The sequence below is a fragment of the Notechis scutatus genome, chromosome 1, assembly GCF_049901735.1.
Source record: "Notechis scutatus isolate UNSWTSFEM ecotype Mainland chromosome 1, rNotScu1.2, whole genome shotgun sequence".
NCBI lineage: Eukaryota > Metazoa > Chordata > Lepidosauria > Squamata > Elapidae > Notechis > Notechis scutatus.
This window is the reverse complement of record NC_142009.1, coordinates 118,315,181-118,329,810: the sequence shown is the minus strand read 5'-3', so window position 1 is coordinate 118,329,810 and position 14,630 is coordinate 118,315,181. Positions and strand designations below refer to the sequence as shown.

The 14,630-nt window shown below is 36.4% G+C and overlaps 1 protein-coding gene across 4 annotated transcripts in view; it reads right to left on the bottom strand.

The window, feature by feature from the left end:
- Positions 1 to 407: 407 nt before the first annotated feature.
- PHIP (PHIP subunit of CUL4-Ring ligase complex) overlaps positions 408 to 14,630 on the bottom strand; it is an 88,786-nt gene continuing 74,563 nt past the window's right edge. For 2 of the 4 annotated variants that reach the window (XM_026665185.2, XM_087944379.1), the window contains exons 33-40: positions 13,795 to 13,867; positions 11,271 to 11,321; positions 9,229 to 9,378; positions 8,814 to 8,966; positions 5,697 to 5,860; positions 4,386 to 4,648; positions 3,568 to 3,729; positions 408 to 2,563 (exon numbers count right to left, since the gene is read on the bottom strand). In XM_026665185.2, the coding sequence (XP_026520970.1) occupies positions 1,917 to 2,563; positions 3,568 to 3,729; positions 4,386 to 4,648; positions 5,697 to 5,860; positions 8,814 to 8,966; positions 9,229 to 9,378; positions 11,271 to 11,321; positions 13,795 to 13,867 (1,663 nt within the window). In that variant the 3' untranslated portion in view covers positions 408 to 1,916. The remainder of the gene's footprint in view (positions 2,564 to 3,567; positions 3,730 to 4,385; positions 4,649 to 5,696; positions 5,861 to 8,813; positions 8,967 to 9,228; positions 9,379 to 11,270; positions 11,322 to 13,794; positions 13,868 to 14,630) is intronic. The other 2 variants (XM_087944382.1, XM_026665187.2) reach the window with 2 other exon arrangements.

Here is a 14,630-nt window from a genome sequence, read left to right as displayed (position 1 = left end):
TTCCATTCCAAGCAATCAATTTTCCTGCATCTGTGCTGAACTCTATTCAATTGAAATTTCCTTTGCACGGATTTGGCTGTGGTGACTAAAACTACCTACAATTCTCCAACTGTGTGTAAGATCAAGTAGCTGATCAATACCACAATCTTTGGTAGTGCCAATAATCTATTTGGAGGAATGAAACACTGAATTCAGTGAAAACATAGAAGCTTAAGATTCAGATCCTTACTCTTCAAACTGCACTGTCAAAATTAATCATACCAAGCATCTTTGGAACAGGCAACACACTGCTGTACATCTGCATTTTTAGATAATGTATTTCCAAATAAAATCAAACAAAATTAAATTGCCATCTTTTGCACATGTCCCATTTCCTGCAAGAATGTTAAAGTAAAAGTGTGGTTACATTTTTGTACCATACAACTGTTTACTCTGCATTTTTAAATGGACTATGATTTTAAACAATAAACATTGTATTAAGATTTTAAAAGGGATAAAATAAGTAAATGTACCATAAACAAATAAATAACTGTTTTCCCCCATAGCAGTACATACAGCAATACATTCCCCTAAGTCATACAGTCATCATTTACAATAGACAACTTAAGGTTACTAAAGATGCACAAAATAATAGAATACAAGGCACAATCATAAAGTGGAAATTTCCTTTAGGATGGATATATTGACTGATGTCAGCTTGGTTAAGTATACTGTAAAAAGTGCAGAAAAACAATGTGCAATGAGAACACTGTATAAAATATGATTGCATAAAAAGTGATTTGGCCTTTTTATCTTTAATAATGGAAAACAACCAATCTTCCCCCTAAAGTTTGACATTTAAAATGTTTAATATTGTAGAGCAATCTAAAAAATCCTGGAAAAAAATTATACCTGGGTAATTTTATGTTTATGTGCTCATGTATATACTCAATACATACATACACGTCAACTTCTTTTGAAAATAATTTTAGTCAGTTTAACACAATTCATAGAAGCAATCTGATCATAACATAAACATCAGAGTCTCACACTTTTCCTGCAGCTTAACTGAACCCTTTAATCAAATTATATTTTGTTTCAATATCTCTCAAAAGATCCTACCACTGCATAAACTGCTCTTATTACAATGTACCAGTAGAGGTAATATTCCAGAATAAGGTATACTTTGAACAAGGAGTGATAAATATAATTGAAAATATGTTGCACTCATAGTAAAAGTTTTTCTCTATTCTGGTTCTCAGTCTTTGGCACAATAAACAGAGATATGATTGGTAGAAGAATGAAGGTCTGAAAAATTAGACGTATTAGTCAAACTTTTTCCAATGTGGATATATACATATATATATATATCTATATCTATATCTATATATGTGATCTCTCTCTCTCTCTGGCAGAACTTAGATAAAATGATCTGCCCTGTGTTTGTATAAAAGTGTGCCCAATCACTATTGAATTGATGGTAACTAATTAGCAAATTTGGTAATTTTGTTTTGTTCTCAATGGCATTTAGTGCTAGACTCTATGATCTTGCAAATACAGTTTCTACAATCTATACAAATGTACTGTACCTTGCTCATTCAAAAATAGGAGTTCTGTTTTCAATCTTTACATTAAAAATTCTACTATTCAAATAGAGGTTTATGTACTGCTCAAAATTACAGTAACATTTCTGGAAATCAAGGATTTCATTTATACCAACTGAACATACTGAATTGAAATGCATAACCTATTTGGAGAACAATAAATAGCAATTGTTTAAAATACATACTTCTTTCAAGAAATTTTCAATTTGTTTTTGCTATTATTTTATCATATTAGAACATATTCTCATCCGTAAATAGCAGCAGAAAGCAGATACCCTTAGGTCTATGAATTCCTCAACTGTACCTATTTATTAGCATTTTTAAATGCCAAAATTACCAACCAATCAGATTAGCCTTTGCTTTTTCAGTCAACTTTCGGACTCTGCCTCTGCTAGATGTTCCAAAAGTCAAAGAAGTGTCCTCAAACAACAGCTGTCTTTGTTCTTCTTCTGAATCATCTTCATTATAAAAGGCTGTCCTCCTACCTTGGTTTCTAGTTCTCATATGAGGTTCAGAATCTTTAAATTCCTCAGTCTCTTCTTCAACAGGCTCATCTATCTTTTTCCTCCTGCTTCTTGTCTGAATCTTAGGATCAGGAGTAAAAGTAAGTTCAAATGCTGGCTGATCTTCCTGTAGTTTTCTTTTAGGCTTTCTCCCACCACGCCCTTTTCTTTGTAACAAGTCTTCCTTCACATTATTTTCAGAGACAGAATTGCATGCAGTAGAAACAGAGGCTTCTTCTTTTGTCAAATCTTTCATAGTCTGGTTTCTGTGCACCTCTGAATGTTTCTGTTCAGCAAGTAACAGGGTTTTGGGTTTTCTGCCTCTTTTCTTGTGCACCACTTCACATGTATTGTTGGTCTCAATCTTGGGTTTCCGTCCAGGGCCTCTCTTAAATACAGGTTTTGAAGATTGCTCCCCATGTCCATTTACTTGGATGCTTCCCAAGGCCAAAGCCACTGCATTATTCTTGCAATCTGCTATAACAACAAAGTAATGTGTAAGTGACTCACAGCAGCCATTTTTAACAGCACAAACTTAAATTTACAGATTAAAATGTAGAATTGGAGTTATCAACCTGCTGAATCTATTATCTATTTTTCAACATCATATGCCACCAACTAATTATAGCGAATACAGCCCTTTGAGGGATGTGAGAATTGTGAAAGACCCATATCTAACAGAGAGGAAAAGAGGGAGGATATTCAATGAGGAGCCCATTAGGTAGAGGCTGGTTCCTTGATGAGGAATTGAGTCAGGACACAAATGGCAGTATGATCCTGGATATCTTGGTGGCCTTTGATATTACTGATCATATCAGGCATGATATTCCCCTCTGAAAAAAAAATCGGGGCCAGCCAAAAGAGACCCCCCCACCGCGCACCAAGAAATCGCTGCCCAGCTCCCTTTTCCTGCCGCCCGCCCGGGCTCCGCTCGCACTGCCCGCCCGGGCTCCGCCGCACTGCCCGCCCGCCCGGGCTTTGCTCGCCCGCCCGCCCGCCCGGCCTCCGCTCAGGTATCCGGCTGGGGCTGTCAGGAGTTGCTACCGCTGGCGTGGCTCCAGTCCTGCGTTGCCTCGGGAAGGGAAAGGCAAAACCAGGAGCCGCTGCTGCCGTTGCAAAGCCCCGCTGCGGCTCTTCCTTTTTGCCTTTCCCTTCTTGAGGCAACGCGGGACTGGAGCCACGCAGAGCCACGCCAGCGGTAGCAACTCCTGACTCGGGGCCTCCGAGGGGAGGGGAAGGAGGAGAAGAAGGGGGGAAAGGGGGGGCGATTCCAAAAAAATCGGAATTCCAATTTTAATCGGAAGAATATCATGTCTGTCATATATACCCTTCTGGATCATCTGCAAAGGATCATCTGGGAGAAGAAAGCACCATTTTGTAGTGTTTCTCCTTTTTAGTCAGGTTGTTGCATTTTGTTACTATGTTTTTAATAGATGTTATAGATATTACAAATAAGCAATGAACAAACCAATGAAACTTACCTTGTGGATTGACCATAGCTGATTTTGGTTTACGTTTAATTAGTTTATCTTTTTCTAAATTTTCTCTTGCAGTATTATTCCTAGTGTTATGGATATAATTGCTTTGATTAGGGACTGGCAAAACATTCTGGTTCTTGGAATGCTTGGTAGAATTTTCTAGTACTATTAGACAAAAAAAGAGGGTAAGTTTTCATTAGAATCTAATAGAAATCTGCTCATTAATAATTTAATATTTTCAATATGGAATACATACAAAGTGCATACAAAGTAAGATGCTGTTCTTCATCCTCTTTTCATAAGATTTATTAAAGCTTTATTGTTTACACAATTACACTTTTATATTTCTGTATTGTTATAGAATGTAGTTATTTAGATCAAAATAAGCAAAGGTGCTTCAAATCCAGCATTCTTGCCGTACCTGTCCTGAGCTCATACAGCATATGCAGATTCAGGAAATTATTTGAGTTCAGGAGATATTAGAGACAGGGGCAGGTTGTTAGTGCCTCCTTAATTCAAATATACAAACTCAGGAAAATACCTCCTTTAAGAAACTGACAATGGGTATACATTGAGGTTGCCCATTAAGAAATAATTAGTGACAACAATAATAGAAGGTCTAGTGTAGGCAAATAAATTTCCCAACCAACAAAACTATTTAAAAAGTTCCTGAGAAGCTTCTCTAAGAAAGTTACCATCTCTTAAGAAAAACTCCCTTGTAACTGAACATTGTGAATACAACCATACGCTACAAATTCTGATTCTATAATAGAAATCATAAGAAGGCAAATTTAGAATTAAAATTTTATCAATTAGTTCACCTGTTTTTCCTGATGTAGCAGCACTATTAGGTTTCAAAGTTACAGGCTTTGCACCTGAAGAAGTAGAAGGCTGTTCATTGATGGTTGTTTCATTTATCGCCCTGGTACTTCTTGTTCGGACCAAACTCGCAGAGTCAACTACTTTCCCATTCATCTGAGCTGCTATGTTTCTCAATAAGGTTGGGCGCGCAGGCGCAGAAGAAGGTGTAGTGACGAGCTCAGCTTTCAGCTGCGGTTTTATTAATCTTCGTTTCCTATCCGGACTAAAAATAGATGACAAGTCCAATAACTGATGCTATTTTATAGAGTAAAATAAAAACAATATTTATTTATTAATAATATGTTTTGGTCATCAACCAATTTAATCCATGAGCAATTCCAGTGGAGATTTAATTCAGATGTGGTCTACTTTAGAACTTAGAATAACTAGAATAACCTTACTCTTTCTTTATATTTTCCCTATAATTCAAAATGCTCTCAAATATCCAAAAAGCTCAAATCCAACTATATAAAGAACTACACGATATCTGGCATACAAGTAAGTTTGTCTCTCACCCCTATCCCCACTTCCCAAAAAGCTATTCTAATTAGATAGTTGGAAGATAGCTAACAGCAATCAGAAAAAATCATCTGCACTGTTGTTCCCTGTCTCTAGAATGTTCCACTTAAGGAGGGTTCCTTAAGGAATGTAATTCACTTTCCATTATAAGGCCTTTTATCCTTCCAATGCTGCTGAGATTGAACATATTTTTTATCACTTGGGACAGTTTCAGAACAATTCCATCTTCTTACTGAACTCTGCCACTCAAATATCTTAAAATGTATTTACAACAATGCCTGTATTTTGAGTTTTGGCTAGTCAATGGTCAGAAATGATAGTTATGATATGAAAGTCTAGTAATTAAGGCATCAGGCTAGAAACCAGGAAACTGAGTTCTAGTCCCACCTTAGGCATGAAAGCTGATTGGGTGACTTTAGTCCAGTCACACACTCTCTCAGCCCAACTCACAGGGTTGGGAAAACAGGAGGAAGGAGTGCTAGGGTTCACTATATTATTTTATAAGTTATTCATAAAAATAATAAGCACAGGATAAAAAATAAATAAAAAATCATTGCTAAGAAAAAAGATCCCCCTTCTACCTCTCAAAATCTCTACTATTATAGTGGTACCTAAATAAATAGAAAGGGGGCTGGACCTGAATCTACTCAAATAAAATGGCATCACATTTTTGAAACATTATATAGGGCTTATAGAAAGTAGCATTAAAATACTGATACAACTCAGATACAATTGAAAGAACTGTATCATACCTTGATGCAGCACTACTTGAAAGAGAACTGCTTCTACTTCTTTTACTCCTTTTCTTTTGAATTGTACTTCTTTTATGAAAGCGTAAGGCAGATTTGTAGTCAGATAAAATTGAACTAATGTGCTCCTCAAAGAAAGCAGACAGGCGTAGGCTCATACTATAAATCTATTTAAAAATTAAACAAGAAATTATGATATAAATGTTGAATGGATACATAAAATTTTAATTACTGCCTACAAAATTCATATATATGAGAGAGAGAGAGAGACATCACAATCTCCAGAACTTAAACTATATTATCCACTTAGCTTTCGTTAGTCTCTGCTAACATCGTCAGAGTATAAAAACTACCATTGAAGAGACATTCGCCTTTATCCATCATCTATCAATTTAGCCATTGAACACGTAATAGGCACGTCTACCCACCTCCCACCTGTGATTAGCTCTATCATTTTTACTTCAGACATGTTAATCGATGGAGGCTTAACTCCTATTGCTTCCTCCCCTATCGCACCCCGCTTAGGCTGCTGATCCCCAGGAAATGGACAATTAGGAACGAGCCAGGTGAGGTGGAGGTCCATTGATGTGAGGGAGGGGGTGAATATATATGCATATATATATATACTGCTCCAAACTTCCATGAACATGCTGGTGTTATTAATATGTGACATCCTCAAGAGACCCTTACAAACATCCTTACTTTACAATTCAATGCAATATATGGTGTCAGAATGTTTTCAGTGATGAAAATGTGGGATAGAAAGTTCATAAATAAAGCACATACTAAGCCTTGCCCTATTTTCTAATTTAATTGTTTATATTTGTCAGCGCCACATGAAACACTAATATAAATTAAAAACCTACAGTATTCCAGTATATAGAATAATTTTGTATAAAGGAATTAATATAACATGATTCATGTAGCCATTAATAATTATGTGCAATATGTTTTCAAGGTCAAACATTCTCACCCTTAACAGTCCTAATTATGAGCCCTGGTGGCGCAGTGGTTAGAGTGCAGTACTGCAGGCTACTTCTGCTGACTGCCGGCTGCCTGTAATTTGGCAGTTCAAATCTCAGCAGGCTCAAGGTTGACTCAGCCTTCCATCCTTCTGAGGTTGGTAAAATGAAGACCCAGAGTGTTGGGGGAAATATGCTGACTCTGTAAACCACTTAGAGAGGGCCATAAAAGCACTGTGAAGCAGTATATAAGTGCTATTGCTATTAAAACAAGAAAGTGTTCAAATTTAATTGACAGTGCCAGAAGCCAAGAAGGACCATCCTGACTTATTTTACAGTTGCAGTAACTCATTTGAGTTTGGATAATTTTTAATAGAGTTAACTATCACCAAAGAACAAAACAGCATTTCAGGGCCTTAACATTTCAATGTGAAACATTCCTGCATACTTCAATATTTTGACCTAAACCTGTTCTAGAGCAGTGATGGAGAACCTTTTTTGCACCAAGTGCTGAAAGCACGCATCTGTGCACATAGCCAAAATGCAACACGTGCACACACCCTGTGCATACCCCAAATGCAACATGCATGCACACCCTGCACATGCACCCTGTCCCCCTTCATGAGCAGCAGAGACCCGAAGACCAGCTGGCTGGTGGGAGGTGCGCACGCATGCACAGCAGAGCTGAGGCAACGACGCACATGCCCACAGACAGGGCTCTGTGTGCCACCTGTGGCATATGTGCCATAGGTTCGCCACTGTTCTAGAATGCGCAAAAAATTAAGCTAATAAAATAAATACTCTTGTCCACATTGGAAAATGAAGTGAAGGAAGTTAATTATTTTTAAATCTCTCCTATTTGCCCAATATTCATCTCTAAATAATCATAAATTCACATCATCAAGAAAAAAGCTAAAATGCAATAGGAGTATATTTGCTTTATTATAAGAGAAAAGGAAGTATTTTGGACTGGTCTTGGCCATCTTGGGTCAACCCAACCACAGTATCTTGAAAGATGAAAATGCTTTTGGGTCTGGAGTTCTTAATTTTTTTTATATCATTTGCTCCATGTGATATTTTATCATTCGGTTCATGTGATGTTCCATGTGGTATCATTTTGAGCAGTCACACAATTCTTTTTACTGTATTATGCATTAAGTGGCTGACCCAAGCTAATCACATTTTTTTAAAAAAAATTGTGATGTCTAATTCAGAAGTAACTTCATACATATTAATTACTCCAATTTAAATAAATTCAACATTGAAGATAAAGATAATGAAGCAATGTAGTTTCAGAAAATAAGTGAATGTAAACAGAAAGTTTCTATCTCTGAAAATAATGTGTACAAACTCACAAAAAAGGCTCAGAAACTTTCACTATCAAATTTAGGACTATCTGAGCAGAGTCTTTTTCCAGATTCTGGGAAGTTAATAATAAACCTTTACAAGAAGGAAAACATTTCCAATTTAATTATCAGAGGTGACTCTTATGAAAAGTTGCTTTTATTGGACTCTATTAATATGGTCCTTTGGTTTTTCACATTTGGTAAGTGACTGCCCATGCTTCTTCTGAAAGTAATTTTGGCAGAAGCACTCAGCTACAGGCAAAACATCATGTAATATTATTCATAATTTTCATAATACCATGTTCATCAATATTTAATAAAAAGACAATTCACCAAAAAATCAGAACTATAATATTCAGGGAAGGCCCACATCATTCTATATCAATATCCATCCCCCGCACATCTATGTAAAATTTTACCTCCACAATCATTAGTACCGTATCATCGCACATGCCATCAAAATATATGGCAAAACAAAGTATCAGAGAGATTTCAAAAGAAACTGATTTTTAGAGTTAGTTGATGACAATGCCCTGAACTAATTTCTATAGAATTTTATCCATACTGCATCTCTTGTCTCTAACTTTTTGAAATATTTTTCCTGTGTTAGATTATTATGAAAAGAAAAAGTTTTATTTTTCAAAATCTTGGTCTAGAACCAGGTACCAAGTCAAATCCAAACTGGATTGTAGAACTTCTCTATACTTCTGTTAGCCATATCAAACATAACAAATATAATTAACATTCAGAGGAATAAACACACCCCATGGTGTAATATTAATACACCTTAGATATAAACTGTGAAGCCATACCCTTGATCTTTTGCATGGTGTATAAACTTTGGAATTACTGAAGATCAGTCTGACATCCTTACATAACTCCGATGGTGATTCATAGTTTCCTGCTTCTAAGGTTTCTCGCACTGTTGCAAAATCCATTGGTGTATCAATAATGTCTCGGTAATCCTTTTAAAAAGCACAAATGTCAATAATTAACATTAAAAAATAAGGTAATAAGAATAGTGCAGCCACACTGTTATTTAAAAGCTTTTTAAACATCACAAATCTTTAATCAAACCTTGAAAGTCCAAGAGCAAAATCCACATGTAAAACTGTGGATTCAAATTTAAATATTTGTTGATTACTTTAAAAAATAGGATAGTCATTCTTCTGCTTCATTTTTTAAGAGGAATGTTTCAGTAAAATGCTAACTTTTTTCAATACTCACTGGATACTCAATAAGATCCACTGGTTGGCGAAATGGTTCAGAATCTTCACACTGAAAAATCAGATTTAACAATTCCTGACACTGCCTCTTCCATGCCTGAATATCATATGACTGAGCTCTGTTACGTAGCCTTCTCTTTGGCTGATGCTCCTGTAATGGCAATTTCAAACAGCTTTTATTATGTTTTTGTTACTATCTTTTATTACATATTTCCTTGCTGAAATTCCAACTCATAATTATCCAAGTTATCCTATAACAATTAGTTTTATAATTATTAAACACATAAATATGTGGTATTAAAAGACATATATACATAGATGGGGAGTAGCAGGCATGTCATGCAGACTCAAAATCTGAGCTGACTCGACCAATTAAATCAGAAGAGATTTGATTTAGCCTAAAATTAACTCAGCCATATTTATAGTTAGTAAAAGCCTGTCCATGTGATGTGACAGTTAACTGTTCCTTCTAAATGACACAGATTCTTTGGAGATACCATAAAAATATACACCTTTGAGTTTCAGACACTGAGTGAATGAAAAATATCTCCACTGTGATACTGACTTAGCACATAATTTTTATTTAAAGAGAAGGCCTCACAACCTCCTTTGTAGCAGTTGGAAGGATTAAAATCTTGGTTGTTGGAACACTTGACGGACCTCTTGGTCATGACTACAAAGTACTTGTAAGTAGCTCCATATCAGATGTGGGCATAGGGCAGAACTTATTTATTACATTTATATGACCTGTCTCATTCTGAAAAATGACTCTGGCCAGCTGTTCTAAGAACCATGCTTTTAAACATGTTATTAAAGAATTAAATGACAACATTCAGGGGATGAGTATTAAATCCACAGATGACATAACACTGTAAGGATCAAATTAACATTTTACAATAGAGAGCACATTTTAAAAAAGCCAGCTTGAATATTGGACTAAAACAGGAAGAAAAGTCTTGCATTTGGAGAGAAAGGAAATCAAAGGCAGAAATAAAGCATAGTTACAAACTGTCCCACTGTACCATTCTTTAGTTATAGCTCTTTTGAGATATTGTGTCAAGTTCTGTACAAAAGAGACATCAATACCCCTGAGCAAGTTTATGAAGAAACTAGAAACCAAATCCTAGGAAGGATGATTAAATGAATTGAATATCATTCAGTCTAAAAAAGACACAGAGATGCATGCTATTTTCTATTGCCCTAGAGGGCAGAACCAGAACTAATGGATTGAAACTAGAAAAATATCTTGACTGTAAGACCCAAAGGTGCTTTTTCAAGAGGCAAATGGACTTCTTGTTGTTGTTTTTTCAAGTTGCCTCTTGGAAAAGCACCTTTGGGACAACCATGACCTGGATGACTGAGAATCTCCATAGGTACTTGACTGTAAGAGTTATAAACCAGTGGAAAAATTTGCCTTCCTGGGCACTTTCAAAGAGAAATATCAAAAGCAAGGCAGCAACCTCAGAAAACAAGGATCATTTGGATTTCTGAAAATATCTTAAATGCTAGTAGGATAATATAATATGAAAACCTATTAAAATAACTCTCCTACACAGCCTAAAGCCTATAGCAAGTGTAATTAAGGCAGAGTTATGTTTGGTCTCTGTTTATTGGGCACCTGATACTGGTTCACACTTTTATCCTTCCCTGGATTCATGAATCTTGTTCTGTAATAACTCTGTTTACACTCGTCCCTTAACAGTTGTGCTGCCTCTTCTATGTTCCCAAACTCTGTTTCATCAGGCAGAAGCTGGATAGTCATCTGTTGCAATGCCTTTGTGGAAATTACACTGAGCAAGGATTAACTTCTGAGGTTACTTCTAATACGATCATCTTCTGTGCTCTTGGTACATAAAACTAGTCAAATGATTGTGATATGGAACCAGGTGGGTTATTCATGCTATGTGAGCCCTCCTATGTCAAATTTTATTTTACTTATTAAATTTTTTGCTGCCCATCTCCTTTACAAGGTGACTCTGGCAGCTTAACAGGTTGTAAATGCACATTATCAAATCAGAAATACAGATTTAGAACAAAAATTACCTTCCTCTTTCTTGTGGAAGTTCCTGGCATGTCAGCATCTTTTTCTTCTTCCTTTGGGCAACAAAATATCCATTATATGATGTAGAAACATTCAGCATTTGAAAAATATTTCACTTTGACACAACCTTATTGTTCCTTCTTAAATTTATATCAAGGAATTATGTGCTTCTTCATTTTTATTGTGTGCTAAAACATATATGGCAACTGCACAACCCATTGATTGTAATCCAGTTATTTTTGTCCATGATAAATTTGCTTCTGTCAATGCAACAGAATCTCATATCCCCTCCAATCCATCCATCTATCCATCCATCTGGGTGAGTAAATGGATGTCACATGTTTTTGGAGAGAAATTATCACCGCACAATAAAATTCTGCTTGTCTATCACTAGGCACAGCACACATTTTGCTATAGTTGGTTCTATTAGATTCAGCATTTCTCACTTCTCTGTGTATATGATGCCAATGCTACAAACGTACAAATTATACAATCCATTTTGCAAGGTTTAAGCAGAAATGGGAAAAACATTATGATAAAAACTGAACAAAAAAGCAAAGCAAAACATAATGATCACCATGAGGTAAAAAAAGATGTTGAGACTCTAGAAAGAGTGCAGAAAAGATAATTAGGGGACTGGAGGCTAAAACATATAAAGAACAGTTGCTGGAATTGAGTATGCTTAGTTTAATGAAAAGAAAGACATAGGGTGACATGATTCCCTTATCTCAAGGGTTGCCACAAAGAAGAGCTATTCTTCAAAGCCATCTGAGGACAGGACAAGCAGCAATGGATGGAAACTAATCAAGGAAAGAACTAACCTAGAACTACAGAGAAATTTCCTGACAGTTAGGACAATTAATCAGTGGAATGACTTTCCTCCAGAAGTTGGGAATGCTCCAACACTGGAAATATTTAAAAAGAGATTGGACAACCATTTGTCTGAAATGGCATAGGCTTTGAGCAGAGGTTTGGACTAGAAGACCTCCAAGATCCCTTCCAACTCTGTTATACTAAAATAAGGGAATGCCTTCCTACTAAAGTTTCAACACGTGGATTCTAGAAACTAGTTTATGGCTAAAAATAACGTGTCTTTGATACTAATCTAGTTTTCTTTATACCATCATAAATAATAATAAAGTAATAATTCATCTGCAATGATTGACTATGTAAAAATAATACTGTGAATATGAAAATTGCAACATTACAATAAACATTCGGGTTTCTTCCAATTTTATAATAATATATAAACAAGCTCAATATTAACTCTGGGATTCTATAAAGCCAATTTTTTAAAAGTACATGACAAATTAAAGCCATTTCTGAGTTTAAAGTTTCTATGCTCTTTAAAATTTGAGATTCTTACAAATGCCTGTACTAAGTCTCAGAGCAATCTGTGTGTGTGTGTGTGCGCGCACGGGGGTGCACTTGTGTGTTCTTCGTTCCAAAGTGATGTAGCCTTTGTGTACATCTGCATTTGGAAATTATGGAATTACAGATCATCTCTTCTTTTTTGTTTTACTCTATTCTATCTTCTATCAGAAAGATAAGATTCTAAGAAATAAAATCAGTTTGCAGATAGAACCCCTAAAGCTCATACTTGGGGATGTAATACCAGTTTTATCGACCTACCGCTTATCAACTACCTTGTGCATTAACACAAGTCGCAATTGCTCTGAAAAAAAACTTTGCAACCAAGATGCACATTTACAACTTTGCAATTTCTGTCACATGTTCATCACTGCAGTCAACAAATGCACAATGCCCTGTACCTGACCCATTTTTTTTTCTTTTGTTCCCACCTTGCAGAAATTGTTTAGACAAGTGATCTCTTCCTGAGCTGCTTTTCTCCCCAGCACTTCTCCCAAAGGTGCTAAGTGCAAGTTAACAAGCTCAGCTCTGTAACCTTAATTAGCCACCTCACAGCTACTGCTTGTAAGAGTTTAATCATGTCACAACTTTGGCTTTTGTTTGCCTAGTAAAGGGGGTGGGGTGGGGGGGTGAGCTAGGCAGCAGTTTCCTTTCTATGTGTATTTCTCATCATGGCCTGCTTACTCTCCTATAATCCCTTCCTTGCCGATTAATGTAAATACAAATATTAATTTCCTTCTTGATAATTATCCAAACTGGGGTGAGCATTCCAGTTAGGTAACAGAAGGTAAGGAAAGCTGAAATAAAATCCTTACCACAGTTGTGGTCATGGGACCTTCTGTTCCAGTTGTAGTCCCTACACTACCTGTACTCAGATTTGGCACAGCCATACATGTGAACAAGGATTGGACTTACATGACACTATTAACAGGTATTTATAAATGACAATAGCTGTCATTCTTATCTAAAGATGTCTTCCCAATACAGATTTTATACTGCATTAAACTTTTGTAATATAGATTGTTGTTTAAGGTATTGTATTTTATTTCTATTGCCAAGTATTAATTTTAGGTTGACGTATTGGGCTGAAAAACAGAATTTTGAGACAAAACCACCACTTTCCTTTAAAATGTATTGCATGTTGAATTAACTTACCTCTTCTGAATCAGACAAGACTTTTTTCTTCATGGCATTGTAGAGTGGGATTATATCATAACAGGCCTGATCCCTGTTCAAAACAAACACTAGACATTAATGAACTTATCTGCATCCACTACTTTATATTTTTGTACTCCAGTGTACTCCAGCATTAAAAAAAAAATCTATATGTTTCAATAACTGATATATAAATATTCCAACAGGAAGTTAATATACTTGCAGCAGGGCACTGTATTTACAGGGTACAACATGATCACCAAAAGATTCAGCCAAAGGAAAGAAATCAAGTCTTCATGTTTTTTAAAGTGTAATTGAGCGGTAAATATTAAGAATTATTACAAATAAGGCACAAAACAGTCCTTCCAAGAGATGATGTGATAAGTACGCGCATTTTTTGCACTATAAGAGGCTCCAGTCCAGACCACAAGATGCACCTAGCTTTTGGGGAGGAAAACAAGGGGGGGAAATCTGCTTCCTTGCAGCAAACAACCTGGTCAGCTTCAGCACAGCCTGATTTAGCACGAGCAGCTGATTGGCAGTTGGATTGGCCTCCTGGAATACCACTGATCAGCTGTTCCAGGCTGCAGGGATCACGGCTGTCCATCGCCACCATCGCTGCTGATTGCCGCCACCTATTGCCACCTCTGCGCAGCCCATTTTTAGTCTCCACGCGTCCCATTTTCAAGCCACTGCGCATCTAGTTTTTGGCCTCTGTGCACCCCATTTTCACCCTCTGCGCATCCCATTTTTGGCCCATTCCAGGTGGCAGTGATTGGAACAGGTTGAAAACAGGACACACAGAGCCCAAAATGGGATGCAGAGGACAAAAACAG